General features: G+C 45.2%; 1 protein-coding gene and 1 long non-coding RNA gene across 2 annotated transcripts; one reads left to right on the top strand and one right to left on the bottom strand.

Moving 5' to 3' along the window:
- Positions 1 to 468: 468 nt before the first annotated feature.
- LOC121400658 lies at positions 469 to 3106 on the bottom strand. The gene is made up of 2 exons (XR_005965885.1): positions 1575 to 3106; positions 469 to 1312 (listed from the first exon to the last, which is right to left on the bottom strand). It is a non-coding gene; the product is annotated as an uncharacterized LOC121400658 (long non-coding RNA).
- Positions 3107 to 5092: 1986 nt separating this feature from the next.
- Positions 5093 to 18334, top strand: ing1.S (inhibitor of growth family member 1 S homeolog; the record flags this gene model as incomplete). The annotated part of the gene is given in 2 exon segments (NM_001096708.1): positions 5093 to 5511; positions 16760 to 18334. Coding segments are annotated over 2 exon segments (840 nt in total). The 3' UTR covers positions 17464 to 18334.
- Between the last annotated feature and the right edge of the window lie 246 nt (positions 18335 to 18580).

The raw sequence follows: 18580 nt of genomic DNA, 5'->3' as shown, positions 1-18580 counted from the left end.
TTACCAGCCAGGTGGCAACCCTATCCCCCAGCAGCCCTTTATATATCCCTCTGTTCCCCCCTCAGCAGCCGTTTACTTATCCCTCTGCTCTCCCCCAGTAGCCCTGTACCTGTCCCTCTGCTTCAAATGGATAAGTATGCACTTCCCCCAGATACCTCACCACTAGCATTGTACATTTTGGTTTTCCCCTTCCTCTCCTTTCTCCCCCTAAGCCCTTTATTGTCCAGTTGTGCCATTAGATTTTCCCTTCTGCCTTGTCTCTTTTTACTTCAGTTACTTCTTGTTCTACTCCTGCAGATTAAGTTTTCTCTTTAACGTTCCCCATAAAATCCTGCCCATTACTTTTCAAAAATGAAGATGGCCAGGCAATAGTGTTCTAACATCAGCCTTGGGACCCCAACAGTATAATGAAATTAAGAACTGTACCCGCAGTCCCCTTAACCCCAGAAAAATGTCAAAAACAACTGGTTTAGCTTAACCTGTGAATCACAAGTTTATTAATAAGATACATTAGATGGAAAGTAGATGGATTCCCTCCCACCTGTGGATCCCAGATAAACTCCTGGTGGAGGGGCTGCACAAAGGCAGAGCTTAGGATGGGAGAGGGGCCTCTATGCCACTTCCCTGAGAGCCGCAGCTGGGTAGTGAGCCCTTTGATCCTGAGGGAGGCAAAAAAAAACCTCTGAGAAACTCGGCCCAATCTGCTTTACTAGAGGGAAAAATTCCTTCCTGACCGCTTAATGGTGATCGGATTTGCTCCCAGGATCAATGCCCCAGATCTTGCTGGACAAGAATATGGCTGCATACACATGAGCTTTCCAGCCACTTGGTGTCCTCTGCATTCCTCTCCGTTCCATTTGCCTCCCCGGTGGCCTGCAGACCCCCACACCTGCAGCCCGACAGATGGATGAGAGAGGAATACAGAGGCCTCCTAGTGGCTGTAAGGCTCATGTACATATGCCATCTGAAGGTAAATGTAGCTGCACTGGTGGAAAAGAAGTCTGTCAGGTTATGTCAGTCACAGTAGTCCTATGTCTGTGTGTCTGCTTAAGAAGTCAGTCTGTCTGTCTCTCTATAGTCCTGTGTCAGGATATGAATGTATGTCTGTGTGTGCATCTGTCAGCCTGTATGATGTAATGTGTGTAGTGCTGTGAGTGTGGCTGTATGTGAAGTGTGTGTAGCACCTTGTCATATCATCCTGCCAGTTGGAAAACATTCTGGGTGCTCTGTAGATGGTACATTGGGAAGATGTTGTTCCACTGGGTGATGTTCTTCCTCTGTTGATCTTGCTGGCTGATATCCAGACAAATATCTGTAACAAATAGAGAAAATGGGAATTATTGGGGTTATGTGGCAGAATTTCTGGGTGCATCTCTGACATCAGCCACTGCATTTCCAGTCTGCACTTGTTTCCTCTTCGGAGTGAATATAGGAACTGGTTTTACAGTGAGGGTCTAATGTACCAGAAGTGAGCCAGTACTGTATGAGACTGTGTGCATGTTGATATATATAATATATAACTACCACTATTGTTAGTGTATTTAAGGGTAAATGTAACATCACAATACTCTCACCTGCTACATCCTGAGCATGACCAGATCTCAAAGCTGCCGCCTGCAAGCACCATGAGCTGCTTCTTCTCTATGTTACTGGCACTGATCTCCTGCCTTCTGATGACTTTTGGGAAGAGCCTCTTTCTTAGATGTTTTCTTTGCTGGGGTTCTTGTTTGGTGGTGGAACCAAGTCTGGAAAAGTTTCTGGAAACACTCCTGGCATAAACTTGCACAAGAAGATGTTGTTGGATGATACCAGGTAGGTGATTTTACCCATGCACTCCTGCCATAAGGTTTCTGAACAGTCTCTACGGTCCACTCTATTCCAGATGTCACATTGCAATATTTAGTCTGCAGCTCTAAGGCTGGAGAGGTGTCTCATGGACAGAGCTTGAAGTGAAACTCTCTCACTCAACCCAATTATTCACCTTTAACTGCAGTTCTAGTTCCTGGTTTTATGCCCCAATCTTAAATTAGGTTTTGGGTATCTGACTTACAATTGGGGGAGATGAATACAAGTTTTTTGAATATGAAATACTTCCATTCAACCATGGCCCCTATCACTCTATATATCTGTATAGATAGAAATATCTACAATAATATAATATATATTATTGTACCTCACCCCTCTCTTGCTCCTGTCCTTTATCCACCTCATTGTTTCTTTTTGGATTACTTTTAACCCTTCTCTGGGAATAATGCAGCTTTCCCTTAGACTGAAATAGAATGTATAAACATAGATTCTAATCTCGTGACATTTTGCACAACCTCTTCCTGCTGTTGTTACTCTATTTTTGTACAGTAGAACCCCCATTTTACATTTTTCAGGGGACCAGAAAAAATGGGTGTAACGTCAGGGAAATGTATTATGCATTATATATTGGCGGGACCACAAAAAAGGGTATAACATGGAACAAGCAGTTTGTGTCACTAACAGAATGGCAATGCTATACATGTGCAACAGTTACTACTTTATATATTTATAGAAAAGCTGTTGTTAGGTTTGTGTGAAAACCAAAAAAGTCATTTGTATAACATGTTTTCTTCCTTGGCTACAACATACTGTATATAGTATGCAAGCATTTTGGGTAAAAGGATATTTAAGCTTAGCACCTTTGAATACCCTTAGGTATATGCTTTGTTCTTTGACAAACTGTTCTTATGAGTAGTTGTAATGATACTATAAATGATACTATGAAGCTCAGTACCTTTGGAAACCATTGGGTAAGTTTTGTTGCACTGTCATACCTTTTTGAATGCTAAAATTTGATTAAGTAGATCTAACTGGGCCAAGACAACAGGGCATCCTAGGCAACCTGGCTGGCCACCTCGCTCCCATGTTGTGTGTCTGCTCATCCATGTGCTGTGACATCTCACAGGGGATGCCATGGTGACAGATGAATGGGCATGGGTGGGGACAGCTACAGATGAGGAGGGCAGGGTAGGGCGACAGAGAGGTAGGCAGAAGCAGGGCCGGATTGACATAGAGGGCGCCCCTAGGCCCACTGCCGTTCGTTGCCCCTGTCCCCTCCCTTTTATTCGTGCAAATTTTCATCATCAATGGGGAAATTTAAAAAATTATTGTATCTCCTGTGCATCCCCAGTGTTTTTGAACCAATGTGGGTGTGGTTGGGCAGCATTCCGTCCCCCTAAAATCCTGTCGCCCTAGGCCAGGGCCTAGGTGGCCTTTCCACAAATCTGGGCCTGGGCAGAAGACCCTTTAACAGGTACCTGTCCACCATCCCCCTTTGTGCCGTAGGCAGGCGCCTCTTCTGCCTACCCCTAGTTCCACCCATGAGGCAGATAGATTGAGGGGACTGTAAGCAGAGAAAGTTTCAGGGTGATTAGTCAGCACTTATCAACTTCACAGACTTTCTCTGACTCTGGTAACCTCTGTGTCCACTCAGCAACTGGATTATAGTATCATAGTAAACAACACAGCACCATCCAGGAAACAGGTTTAAAAAGCCTTTATTTTTAACATGTGGCTTTGATCTGTGACAAATTGCAAGTAGCACATCAACGCCATATGTTGAAAATAACGTTTTTAAACCTGTTTCATGGATGGTGCTGTGTTGTATACCGTGATAGAAGAGAACATTTCCCATGTTGAAATGAATGCAATAACACAGAGATGTGGTGCCAAGACATTGCATGTAAATAGTGCCTGGTGACATTGAGAGGATGGTCTAATACTTTTGTCACATTCAGTAACAGTGTGTCTGAACACATAAATAACACACAAACAAGCCACAACCTTTTTATTTAGAAATAAGAGATGGTCCAACTGGCACGTATAGCCACTATCTCCCCTCCCCTTATCCCCAGGCAGCCGTGGTACTGTACAACTTGCTCTTCTATACTTCGCCGCAGTACGTATCAATTGGAAGTGAAGCGGATTCACTGATTGCTATACTTTCTCCGATAGATCTGCCTCCCACACAATCCACCACATGGCAGACATGCGGGCCCTAGGGTTGGCGTTGTTGTCATAACTACTGTAGAACCCGCCCATCTCCACTATGCGCCTACAGTCCAGCTCCTTCCAGGCCCTCAACGGCTAACTCCGCCCACTTTGTACGTCATGCTATCGCGCGCGCTCCTGGGAAACCTGACTGAAAAGAACGCGCCTCACGATGTTCCTATGTGTGGGCGCGCTCGTCACTTATTGGTTGATTTCAAGTCTTCAGGGTCGTGCTGGGATTTGTAGTTCGCTGACTGAATGCAAAGGCATTTTTGTAGCCTTACGTAAACGGGATGTGGTGTGTCGGCTCAATGAGGGTAGGGTTCCAAAGAGCTGGGAAATCGATGCTTTGTCCCTCCAGCCATTAAAAAACTGCAGCTGTAATCATAGGCACAGCTGGCAGTAACAGCAGCGCTGTCAACGTGGTTAAAGGGACAGCACAGACGTGGCTGAAGTATAGTAAGGGCACAATTGTCTCTATGTCTCACTGCAGCACTCTGGCCTTGTTACACATTTAACGCCTGCACCATGAGCAGTATCGGTGTCCATGACAATCATTCCCTCTATATTAGTATGTAAATAGTGACGGCCGCACGTCGGACCTGCCTCTTTCCTCCAGAGGCGGAGCTTCTGTTGATAGCAACACAACTCTGCGCACGCGCAATGCCAGCTATTTAAAGGGGAGGCGAATGTTTCTTAAGTGTTTCAAACTGCTCTCCCTACTTTGTATGTAGCGTATGTGGGAATGAAAGGTCGCATGGCCGCTCCGGGAGGCTAGCGAATGTGACACGGTAATAAGGGACAAATAGCAAAGAGAAGTGAGAGTGTGAAACGGTCGCCATTAGCAGCAGTGCCCACTGTAGCCAATCCTGCCATTATTATAGTGTGTCTCTGAGCCACCTCCATTCACTGCCAAACATCACTTCATCCTTCCTGCCCGCTGCTGCCACTACTGCTGCATTTCTACCCTCTGGCCCCCACCTTTTCCCCACCCCTTCACACACAAACACACCCCACTACCTCCTTCTACTGTCTTCTTCCAGACTTGTCCAGATACACAGCCATTCAATCAGCTGCTGCACTTCTTTTCCTTGTGCCACACAGCAGAAGCCTCCTGCTCTCCCTCCTCACATGTCCATGCACCTCCGCGCCGGCAGCCTCATGCCAGGCTCACCCTGTCGCCTTTCCCTTCCTCGAACAGGCGCTTTTCTTTGTGTTTCGTCCCCTGTGTGTTACTAGTCGGCGAGGAGACGATTTGTTGCAGGAGTGGGGTTGGCAAGTGCTTTGCAGAGGGGTAAGATCCTGGAGCAGACAGGAGCCAGTCGGTGTGTTAGTGCTGGAGACTGCGGCTGCACAAGATGCTGAGCCCGGCAAACGGAGAGCACATTCACATGGTGAACTATGTGGTGGATTATCTGGACTCCATCGAGTCTCTGCCTTTCGACCTGCAAAGAAATGTCTCTCTCATGAGAGAAATCGACGCCAAATACCAAGGTAAGAACGTCTTGTGCCTTCGTGTTTTCACCTCCATGCCCTGAAAGTGGGGTGAACTTTGTCACCCACCCTTCATTCGAGTGTTACTCAAGCATAAGCCTGGCACCCTTTTACCCCTGTGTGCCAACTCTTTAACCTTTTGTCAACGAACTAATGGAAGAGTTAGTAAATACGTGTCGGTGCACTGTCCATATTGAGAGAAGAGTACGGTGTGTACACTCTCCAGCTGCCTGTCATAGGGTGGAACAAAAGGTCCTCTACTCGCTCTCATGAGCACTCACTCTCTCCTCACAGCAACTCGACACTGCCCACGGTTCCCTGTCTGAAAGTCACCTGACCCGGCCTTTTATTATCGCCTCCAATGCGCTAAAATTGTTCTGTGAGCGATTGAGACGTGTGTCGTTTGTGTGTGTGAGAAGTGACTGTTGTGTGGCACTGGAGCAGCCTCAGAGATTACAGCAGAACAACACTGAGGAATGTACAGTCACTAGCAGCAGCAGCAGGATGGCTGTAGTAGTAGTAATGCTAGTAAGGAAAAAGGGCTAGTGATGGGCAGGGTTTCCTCTGCTTCATTTTGTCATTATCGCGGCGCAGAAATGAGAAGCTCGCACTGTGCGTGAACTAAATAGACTTTACGTGAACTAAATAGAATAGGCGCCCACCGCAATGGCTTTCTAGTCTGCTGCCGTCGTGTTCTCTGCGCGTTCCAGCGGCGACTCTGAATACTGTGCAGGTTTTGTTCGGGGGGTTTCAGCTATTGCTGCACTTCACTCGCAGTTGGAAATGTCTGCATTGTCCTACATAAAGCCAGCCCCTCTGTGTATAATATACTCGCACTATACACTCTGCCGCGCCACAGCCTTCAGTGGCAAACATAGCCCATGTCAGCTATAGCAGCTTGTCCTACACAAAGGGACGCGGCTGTACTACTTGCAAACCCTCGCCTTGCTTTACGGCTGTTTAACCAGCCTTTCCCCGATTAAAAATCACTGTAACTAATGACAACAAATGTTGCGGGGTTATAGGGAGTTTCAGTGTGAATAACAACAGCAAGCTGGACGTCTTCTTTGATCCAACATTTTGGAGTTATCGGGCAAATGCGTCACAGGAAGGGCCGCGCTACATTCTTGTGTCTGGGAAACTGTGCAACTGGCAGCCGGTCTGAGGCTCGTTCTCCTCTGCTCGACGTTTTATTTGATAGCTTTAATTTAATCATGACTAGCGCGAGGGCGGCGAATAGTGAGAATAAATGGAATACGTTGTTACAATATTTCCCTTGTATCTATACTGGCTACTGCGTACTTATACCGAAACAATGTGTTACTCAAGAACGTTTCCAGTCAGCGCCAACCGCGCTTTAACCTAGCTGTATCACACACTACTCTTTTTATATGACGGGCCTTGTCAACGTAGTTTAGATAACCCCGCCCCTTTTAATTCATTGGCATTCGCTTTTCGGGTTTGGAAGGTCCCGGGCCGCGTCTGTCATAGTCATTGGTTGTTTTCTTGAAATGACCGGCCCTTTATCGTAACGCCTCATGTTTGACGTATTCTCCACCCTCAAACATCATTTAAATGTGTCCGTCCGCCCTTCGGACTTTTATTGGTTGTGGGAGTAGACTGGCTACTTCCATTCTGGTAGAATCGATTTGCACCAACGCACGAACTAGCCAATGTTTGCTGCGTGACCTAGCGTCAAGTGTTTTGCGGCCATCTTTGTTTTGGGCCAGTGTATTTTAGGGAACCTGGCGAAGAGCTGCATTTGTTATGTCCTGCGTTAAAGGGGAAATCCGACTTCCAAACCAAACTTTGATAAAGAGGCCCACATAACAGAGAAACCCCTAATATACTCATCACAGTTAGTTAGTTCTTTTTCAGCATCTTTTGAAATCCTGGCAGGGAAGAAGGGACTAAAACACTGATGTTACAAATTGTAACAACTTCTCCACAGTTAACAGACAACATGCAGGAACTACATAACCCACAATGCATTGCACTCTAATGTTCTGTTCCTTATTGAAATTACCTGTTCATGGAATTGTGGGGTTTGGAGGATACAGGCTAAGGACAGATGGCTGTTGATACAAAGTAACAGTACCGTAGTTAGCCAGCTCAGCAAAGTAGTCAGAAAGATCAGCAAAAGAGCAGGGGGCTAGGCTTAGGAAACTGTCAGAAACCATTACAAATCATGAAAAGTCTGCATATTTTTTAATTGATGTATATTGCAAAGTTGCTTGAAATTATGTTTACTTTTCAAAAAGCTTAAAGCTGGCCATAGATGCAAAGATCCGATCGTACAAATCATCGTACGATCGGACTTTCCCATCTCCCGACCCGCCACTAACCATTCAGATCAAAGTCTTACCAGTCAGATTAGTTAAAGAACAGATCAGCAATGTTCTGCCCCTGATAGCAATCGTACGATATCTATGTCCAACCAAAGCTGGTGACAGTCTCCCACTGAAAATCGTACGATCGGCAATACACGCAGAGATATTATTGGCAGCCAACAGAAATTTTGTAACCTGTCCAATCGACCAAACGACCGATCTCCGCCGGACGAAAAATGTTGGGACTCTCCACACACGGTTCGAAAATCGTACGAATCCTCGATTCGTACGATCAGATCTTTGGCCAGTCTATGGCCAGCTTAAGTTATGTTTTTGTGGAGTTCCCCTTTAAGTATTCTCTGTACTTATCAAACACCTTTTCCCATTTTGCTTTTGCTGCACCATTGCTGTAAGTGCCACTCTCCACTCTTTATTAAATGAAAAGTGTTTGTTGCAGGACTTGTGTGATATTGCAGCAACTGTGTAAGAGCTCAAAGAATTGTCTTTCAAAACAAAACTTGTCCGTAAGTGGGAGTGTTTACTAGGGCAGCATGTTTGTACTGCTAATTTGCATTGCTGAGGTCTTAGGTTGGATTCCTAGGTTAACATTGCAAAACACTATTTCACCATGCTTTAATTCATTCTACCTTTTGAAAAAAGCACTCCAAGCTCTTTGTTTTTTTTAAATTTAATTATCATTTTATTCTGGAGATAGCACTTTGTAAAAATCACTATAGCACTTTAGAACATACAATAAAAATCTGTACATAGACTTTCTATGGTTCAACACACACATTTGTGTTGCAACACACTGGTAACTGAATATTAACAATATTGTGCTAGATTCTGTATTTGTTTTTCTCCAAAGCCTGTGGCGCTGATCTATAATTTTATGTTGATTAAGGTTCCTAGGTTGTGTGTGGGAGAGAGAAATAAAATATGCTTTGTGGCTTCAGTAATATTTCAAGAACACTGATTATATAGGAAACAAGCCCAGGTTTCTTTTCCATAACACCATGCCCATTTTCTCTTGCCTAAATTGGGGGACACAGGCACCATAGGGGATGAAGATCCTGCAGCTGGAGATTGGACACTAAACAGTTAAACCTTTGACTCCTCCTCCTGCTCTGGGCTTCATCCCCTGCCTCCTCCTACTAACTCCAGTTTCGTTTAGTGTCCTCAGAAGGAGAAGACATAACTTTTGGTGGCTGGAGCAACTGATCACAACTACTTGTTAAGATCACGCCACACTAAGGGGCCATTGATACTTTTCAGGTGCCTCTCCAGCCTTACTTCTTTTTTCCTATGCCCTACAGCCTTCCCGCTCTACGGAGGTCTGCAGGCTTGCTCCTCTCTCCCTGCGCTGCTTCCCGCTCTTCGGAGGCCTGCAGCAGCGCTATACACCCTACTGGATGTATTTTCTAATACAGATACAGATATATGTGGTTCATTCATATATATTTTTATTTGTGTTTGTACAGGGAGAATTTACAAACGGGCTTGGATTAGCTGGCATCGGATGGTGAGTACTATCACCTTTACCCCCTTCCAACTTGCTTCCCTGCTATGCATTCCTTCAACTACCCTCTCTGCATACGCACCGGATTAGGCCTCCCCTCCTACCGCCGCCTTATTGCGCACCTAAATAACCGCGATCTCTCCTTCGCGCCCCAACCTGCGTCTCACGCTGACACGCACTTCCGCATCCGCCCTTCCTCTCTCCGCAGCAGGGATTCCCGCGCTACCTAGGGGAAGCAGACGGCTCCGGTCCCTTGCCTCATCCACCTCGCGCTCCTGCTGCACACAGACGGCTCTCACCAGCTTATTGCTCTCAGGGGGAGTATCTTCCCTATCGGAACGCACTCACCTCCACTACACATAGCGGTCAGGCAAGTAATGCGTTCTCTCAATCTCTGCCTGTTCTTTTTAGTGCATAGGCCAGGACATAGGTTTCCTTACCTCCTTGTGCCTATCTTGTCTCTACAGGTTCTCATACCACAGAGACAACAGCTGCCATCTACCCTGCTTCGGCGGGGGTCCCCTGCCTCCTTCTTTTAAATTAATAAACAAATTAAAAAAAAAAAAAAAAAAAAAAAAAAAAAAAGATTTTTTATTCTCAAGTAAGGAGCATTATGGCAGACAAAACGGAAGAGCCCAGGACATCCAAGTCCTCAGCTCATACCCGTTCACATACCCAGGTTTCTTTTCTGGCTTGCACAAATTGTAAGACAAAATTCAGTTCGGCCTCGACTGATTCTGTGTGTGTGGCCTGTAGACCATCAGATACCTCGCCACCCCCTCTGGCTAGCACTTCTGATTCTGAATTGGTTAAGGCCTTATCCCTCTCACTTGCAGGCATCCAACATCTAGCCCGCATCCCTGAGACTTTAGACAAGGTACTTGAACGCTTATCTCAACCTTCCAGGTTAGACGATCGCCCCACGGGCACCAAACGCCTTGCACCTCCACCCCCTGACTCCCCAGAGGAACAATTTACCCCCTCTGACGAGGAAGGTCTAGCCCTTTCCGAAGAGGACTCTGACCAGGAACACATTGATCCAGATCTAGACACTCCTAGAACCCAAAAGGAAGTTGAAGGTCTCATACAGGCGGTCCTCAGTACTCTTAATATCGAAGATACCGTTACTGAAGTGGAACCTGCTAAAAATATCTTCAAGAGACACAAGAAGTGCTCCTATGTGTTCCCAGCATACGATCAGCTTGACGAACTCATCAAAGCCCAATGGAAACACCCGGACCATAGAGTGCAGGTTTCAAGGCGATTCTCACAGACTTATCCCTTTCCACAAGAGTGCACTGAACTCTGGACCTCACCCCCGGCAGTAGACCCACCTGTCTCCAGACTATCCAGAAATACCACTATCCCAGTGGCGGACGCTGCAGCTTTCAAAGACCCTATAGACAAACGACTTGAGGGGTTTTGCAAATCTGCCTTCACTGCATCGGGTTCAGCCTTTCGACCTATCTTCGCTATCGCTTGGGTAGCTAAGGCCATGGAGGTATGGGTGGAACAAGCAGCTCAGCTTATTGGATCGGAGGAGCCTACTACAGACAACCTCCTTTCCCAGATCGCGGACGCAACCTCTTATATTGGCGATGCAGCAATGGATGCAGCGAAGATGGTGGCTCGGGCTTCAGCACAATCTGTGGCCGCCCGGAGGTTCCTGTGGCTAAAAACTTGGTCCGCCGACCTTATGTCAAAAAGATCTTTAGTTAGCCTACCTTTTCAGGGCAAACTACTTTTTGGAGCCGAACTTGACAAAATAATCTCCCAGGCAACGGGTGGCAAAAGCACCCTTCTTCCACAGACGAGATCCAAGAGACCACCTTTCAAACGACGCCCATTTTTTCGTCCCTTTCGGCAGACCCAACGGTCAAAGCCGCAAGCGGATAAAACCAGCTCCAGCTTTCGTTCCCGCTACCAAAACAAGCAGAGATCTTCTTGGTCATCCTCTAAAGCCCCAACAAAGCCTACTCCTGACAAGTCCAATTCTGCATGAAGGGGTGCCCACCCCCGAGGGGATTCCTTTAGGAGGCCGCCTCAAATCCTTTCGGGAGGTGTGGACCAGAAAAATACGGGACCAATGGGTACTTCGGGTCGTCTCACAAGGACTATTGATAGACTTTACCCAACTCCCCCCCCACCGATTCTTCATCTCACGTCTCACATCTCGCACTCACAGCAGAACTCTGTTCCTCTCGGTCCTCCAGGACCTAGCCAAGGCCGGCACGATTCAACCAGTTCCACCGGCGGACAGAGGAAGAGGATACTATTCCAACCTCTTTATGGTACCCAAAAAGGACGGGTCTCTCAGGCCGGTCCTAGACCTCAAGGACCTCAATCCCTTCGTAAAAAAGCTCCACTTCAAGATGGAATCAATTCAATCAGTTTTGGCGTCCATGGAAGAAGGCGAGTTTATGTCTGTCATCGACATCAAAGACGCCTACCTCCACATACCCATTCACCCAGCCCACCACCGGTTCCTCAGATTCTTTGTCAACGGTCAACATTGGCAGTTTGTGGCGCTCCCCTTCGGACTATCGTCTGCCCCTCGCACATTCACCAAGGTGATGGCGGCAGCATTGGAGGAGTTACGTCTCCAGGGAATTCCCGTCATCCCCTATTTGGACGATCTTCTCGTCAAAGGTCCATCCGAAGCCGTTGCACAGCATCATACAACCTTGGTGCTGCAGGCATTGACCGACTTGGGGTGGTTGATCAACTTCAAGAAGTCCACTCTATCTCCTCTGCAAAGGACGGAATACCTGGGACTCATACTAGACTCCAGGAACGGGAAAGCCTTTCTCCCGCGAGACAAGTCAACCACCCTACAACACAGGGTGAGAACCCTCCTTCACGCACCTACCGTGACCCTTCGGACGGCTATGCAAACCCTGGGAACGATGGTGGCATCCTTTCCTGCGATTCCCTATGCTCAGTTTCATACCAGACCTCTCCAACACGCCATCCTGCGTCAACAACGCAAGGATCGGCACGATCTCGATCGCCCGATTGTCCTCCAACACCAAGTGAAGCTGTCCCTCGGCTGGTGGCTGCAGCCTCTCCGCACCGCCGCAGGCAGACCCTTCCCTCCCCACCACTGGCTAGTCCTCACAACAGACGCCAGTCTCAGGGGGTGGGGAGGCGTCCTAGAACAAACCACAATCCAAGGACTTTGGGACCAGGAGGAGAGACAGCTACCCATCAATCTCCTGGAACTGAGAGCGATTCGTTACTCTCTAGAACATCTGACGTCCCTGCTCCACGGCCGAGCGGTTCGGGTCCAGTCCGACAACGTTACAGCAGTGGCGTACATCAACCACCAGGGCGGCACCAGAAGCCTGGCGGCCCTTCGGGAAGCAGACAGCATCCTCCAGTGGGCAGAGAACAACGTACCGGCCATCTCGGCGGTCCACATACCTGGGATAGACAACTGGATGGCGGACTACCTGAGCAGGGAAACCCTAGATCAGGGGGAGTGGAGCCTTCACCAGGACGTTTTTCAACTTCTCGTGGCCAAATGGGGCCTACCTGCAATCGATCTGATGGCGTCCCGGAACAACAGAAAGGTTCAAAGATTCGTGGCACGAAGTCTAGATCCACTCGCACACGCAGTGGACGCTCTGGTGATCCCGTGGCCGTTCCCCTTGGCCTACATCTTTCCTCCACTGGCGCTTCTGCCAAAGGTCGTCAAGAAGGTCAAACGGGAAGGAGCTCCAACCATCCTGGTAGCACCATACTGGCCCAGGAGGGCTTGGTTTGCGGACATAGTAGCGTTGGCCGCAGACGCTCCCTTCCACCTTCCACAGCGGAAGGACCTCCTCACTCAGGGGCCCATTCCTCACCCGAATTCTCATCAGGTGGCTTTAACGGCGTGGCTCTTGAAGCCCTAGTCCTCCGAAGAGCGGGCGCTCCTTCGACGGCCTTGCCCACCATGCTCAGGGCACGGAAACCTGTTTCTGCCAAGATATACCACAGGGTGTGGAAGACATTCATCGCTTGGTGCGAACATTTGGGCAAGGACCCTCAGCGGGCAAAGGAGAGGGAGGTCCTCTCCTTCTTACAGGATGGCCTATCTAAGGGTCTGGCAGTTAGCTCTTTGAAGGTTCAAGTCTCGGCGTTGTCCGTTCTACTCCAACAAAAGCTGGCCTTGAGGAGTAACATCAAGACGTTCATTCAGGGAGCGACTCGTCTGCATCCTCCGTATCGTTATCCGGTACCACCATGGGACCTTAACCTGGTCCTTTCCGTCCTACAGGAGGATCCTTACGAACCTATTGACAACCTTCCTTTGTCCACACTTACTGAAAAGGTGGTCTTCCTCTTGGCCATCACTTCCGCCAGGAGGGTTTCGGAACTTGCTGCTTTGTCGTGCAGGTCACCATTCACCATCATACACGCGGACAAGGTGGTTCTCCGACCTACTCCGGACTTTCTCCCTAAGGTCGTTTCCGAATTTCACCTTAACCAGGACATTGTGGTCCCTTCCTTGTGCCCATCTCCCAAGAATCCAGCAGAGTGCAAGCTACACAACCTTGATGTGGTTCGAGCTATCACGTCTTACTTAGCAGCTACTCAGACAGTCCGGAAGACGGATGCACTGTTTATTATTCCGCATGGACCCAGACGTGGCTCTAAGGCAGCCAAGACGACATTGGCTAAGTGGATTCGTGCCACCATCATCAGAGCATATGCGGTTAGGGGGAAGCCGCCCCCTCTCACTGTGAGAGCCCATTCTACTCGTTCCCTCAGCACATCTTGGGCGATTCGACACCAAGCTTCAGCAGAACAAGTTTGCAGAGCGGCGACCTGGGCATCCCTTCACACTTTCACGCGCTTCTACAGGCTTCACACACAGGCCTCAGCCGAAGCGGTGTTCGGGAGGAAGGTGTTGCAAACTGTTGTTGGTTGAACACCTTAGGGGATCACCAGTGTCCCACCCTCATGGTTGCTTTGGGACGTCCCCATGGTGCCTGTGTCCCCCAATTTAGGCAAGAGAAAGAGAGATTTTTGTACTTACCGTTAAATCTTTTTCTCTTGTCCTATATTGGGGGACACAGGCCTTCCCTCCCTAATTGACACTGTTTTTTCATTGCTGATTTCATCAGTTTTGGTTGGAAGTTTAATCTTCTATGGTTCATGTTTTTGGATTGTTAGTATTCACCTATGTTAGGGGGTTTGCGGTACTCCTCTTCTGTTTTGTGGGTCATTCTGCTCCTTCTTCGGTCGAAACTGGAGTTAGTAGGAGGAGGCAGGGGATGAAGCCCAGAGCAGGAGGAGGAGTCAAAGGTTTAACTGTTTAGTGTCCAATCTCCAGCTGCAGGATCTTCATCCCCTATGGTGCCTGTGTCCCCCAATATAGGACAAGAGAAAAAGATTTAACGGTAAGTACAAAAATCTCTCTTTCATCCGTGAAATAAATTGCCTTGGTTTATTTTTTTCCTGGGTTGCTACTCCTCATTACTTACCCATTTCTCCATGTCCCAGGTGTTCCCCATGCAGATTCACATTTGCATTGCATTGTATAGTTTCCAGTGTTATACATGCTTATGATTATCAATGTGTCTGCAAACATATTCTGCTGTACTGCACAATAAATTGGTCTGTACTTTGAACATACAGAATAACATACAAAGCAACCAAAAAAAGAGGGCCCTGCCCAAAATAACTTGTGATGATGCTTTTTACTTTTATCTTTTTCATACTTGGCTACATCAAGAATGTGCAACATGCTTGTGGCCATTGTAACACTGCTGTTTTAAATTGGATATTAAAAGTCCTTATTAGAATTACTTGTTTTAAAACATAAAATGTTACAAATAGTACAGTGTAAATAATAAATAAAAATAAGCGGCACATATTTGACTTCTTATTGATCTTAGCACATTCGTTTGCTGTAATTTTTTATCCTTTTCTTTCTCAATGATTGTCTGTGCCTTTATGACTAATGTAAAAAAAAAACTGTTGTTTTTGTTAATTAAAAGTTCAATTAAAAATAAATCCACTTATTTTTGCAGGAACTAAGCCAATACACGTACTTCTTGCAATAACCCTCAAATGCCAAATAGTCTAAAAGGGCAACACGATTTTTATTTAGTGTTTAGGATACATATGTATAATTATTTCTCTTGTTTTTCCTTAAGCTTCTGTGAAGGTGTTTCTGATTCAGCTTGCAGATTTAATCTTGCTTATGTAGCCACTGTCTGACCATAATCTTTATCAGCTCCCATTAGCCAATTGTATTATTATTATTATTATCCCCTTAGAAGATGCCAGTAGGATTGGGGCACGATCAAGTGGCCTGGGATTTGTACTATGATTCTAGTAGAAAAAAAATAGAATCCTCCAGATTAGCCTTTGCTGGAACCTTGTAGTTTTTCGTATAGATAGTACTCTGTGTTCAGACAGTACTGTCTTATCAAAAATTATTAGGACATTCATTTTTAGGTTGAAGAACACACTATTTGAATAATATATAAATTCAGATGATCTTGCATATTGTCCCACCTTATATATATATATATATATATATATATATATATAATTATCTCTATAGTTCAGAGTACAAAATACATAGAGAGAGAGATGCGACATGCAAAGGGGTTATTCACCTTTAAATTAACGTTTAGTATGATGTAGAGAATGTTGTTCTGAGACAACTTGCTATTGTTTTTTTTTTTAGTTCTGTAGCTTTTTTTATTCAACAGCTCTCCAGTTTGCAATTTCAGTAATTTGGTTGTTAGGGTCTATATTACCCTAGCAACCATTCATTGATTTGAATAAGACACTGGAATATGAATCAGAAAGGCCTGACTAGAAAGATGAGTAATAAAAAGTAGCAATAACAATACCTTTGTAGCCTTACAGAGCATTTGTTCTTAGATGGGGTCAGTGACCCCCTCTTGAAAGCTGGAAAGAGCTAGAAGAAAAAGTCAAATATATGAAAAACTATAAAAAAAAGAAAAAAATTAAGGTTAGTTGAAAAGTTGCTTAGAATTATCCATTATTTAACATACTAAAGTTTAATTCAAAGGTGAACCATCTCATTAACTTTCTCTTGTATGGTATCGACACAAGCATAGTAATTGTTTCATTTTAAAACATCATGTGTAAAATAATGTTTTTAAGCTACATAAGAGTAATTGGAAGTAATGGAAATGTAAACTTTGATGTCACGCATGTACATGTTCTGTTTTCGCCTTTTGTGGCCCCTAGGGGCGTTTTTTTTGTTTGCTTGATTTCATTATTTTTTTTAAATAATTCTCTGTCTCAGTTCATTTGGAAGGGTTTCATTTGATGGACTTTTTCAAACTTAATTAACTATGCAATATACTGAACATGTTTATGTGTCCATGTTAATATAATTTGCAAATATAATTTTTATCTATTGTTGCAGACATCCTAAAAGAATTGGATGAGTATTATGAAAAATTGAAGCGTGAATCTGATGCAATCCAAAAAAAGCGACTTTTGCAGTTTATCCAGCGAGCTCTTATTCGTAGTCAAGAACTTGGCGATGACAAAATCCAGATAGTGAGCCAAATGGTGGAGTTGGTTGAGAACAAGACCAGGCAAATAGACAGCCATGTGGAACTGTTTGAGACTTGCCAGGATTTAAATGACAGTACAAGCAACAGCAGCAAAAACAACCAGGAAAAATCCAAAAATGAGGCCATTGCCCAGACTGAAAAGACCAGCAATAAAAGATCCAGGAGACAGCGGAACAATGAAAATAGGGAAAATTCAACGATCAACCATGACCACGATGACCTCACTTCAGGAACGCCCAAGGAAAAAAAGACAAAACCATCTAAGAAGAAAAAGAGATCCAAAGCCAAAGCTGAACGAGAGGCCTCCCCTGCTGATCTTCCAATCGATCCCAATGAACCCACATACTGTCTGTGCAATCAAGTTTCTTACGGAGAAATGATTGGCTGTGATAATGAAGAATGCCCCATCGAGTGGTTTCACTTTTCTTGTGTTGGACTCAATCACAAACCAAAAGGAAAATGGTACTGTCCTGAATGTAGAGGAGAGAATGAGAAAACCATGGGGAAAGCACTTGAGAAATCTAAAAAAGAAAGGACATATAACAGGTAGTTCACAAAAAAAGACTGTATTTAGGAAAGGGAGTAAGGCAAAGAATTATATTTATTGTCCTTAGCACCTTGTGAAGGTTAAAGGATTGCAAATGGTATATTTTTATTTTAAGGAAAGGGGCAACCCATTTCTGTGGACAGCAATAACATTACCCTTCTGTTGAAGAGCTCCCAGAAGGAAAGATTTCATGAGCCAAATTACCACAGTGGCCTGTAAGAGACATGCTCTCGGCCTTTATATATGGAAATAGTTCATACAACAACTGTGTGGCATGATGGGTTATATTAGAACTCTAAAAAACAAACATGCAAAGTACTGTGTCGTCCATTTATTTTACATATGTAGTGAGTTGGTATTAATATGCGTGTGTATGCCATAGCAAAAGGACTAACTGTTTGTTGGGTTTTATTATCACTTGTCCTTTGTCATTTCATTATACTGTGGGTTTATGGAACTGATCTAGAACTGGAAAGAACAATGTTCTTTGTAAAATATAATGCTGGATAGTCCAACAGTGGAAGTAGCTTAAATATAAGAGGGTTTATATTAAACAGCAATGCCATGGTTACAATTTACATGGTACACCTTTTATACTGAACACTGGTCTGTTATCCAGAAAAGGCCATTTTAAAATAATTGATTGAATTTTTTTATTGAACCACACAGTGGTTTCACACAGATCAAGCTTTATACTGACTGGTAATGGGGAAGCAATCCTTCTTTGTATAAATGTACATTTTAAATGGAATTGCACTTGATGTATTATAACTGGAAATGCAGCCAAATGCCATGGTGTAACCAATGTGCATTTTCCTTCGGTATGTGTGAAGATTGTACAGCTGTGATAATGAAAATAAATGACAGATATATGGTACATTTTTCATTTGTGGTATATTTAAAGTCATATGCAGGCAGACAGCAATGCACTTTGCAATTCTTGAACAGCTGTAGTAAAGGACTCTCATGTCTGCAAAGTAGTCTTTTCTATGACTAGTCGGTGTATAGGAAGTGTCTAGACCAGGGGTCCCTAACCGTTTTTATCTGTGAGCAACATTCAGATGTAGAGAGAGTTGGGGAGCAACGCAAGCATGAAAAATGTTCACGGGTGGTGGAATAA

This window comes from Xenopus laevis, chromosome 2S (assembly GCF_017654675.1).
Source record: "Xenopus laevis strain J_2021 chromosome 2S, Xenopus_laevis_v10.1, whole genome shotgun sequence".
NCBI lineage: Eukaryota > Metazoa > Chordata > Amphibia > Anura > Pipidae > Xenopus > Xenopus laevis.
This window is presented reverse-complemented; position numbering and strand designations above follow the sequence as displayed.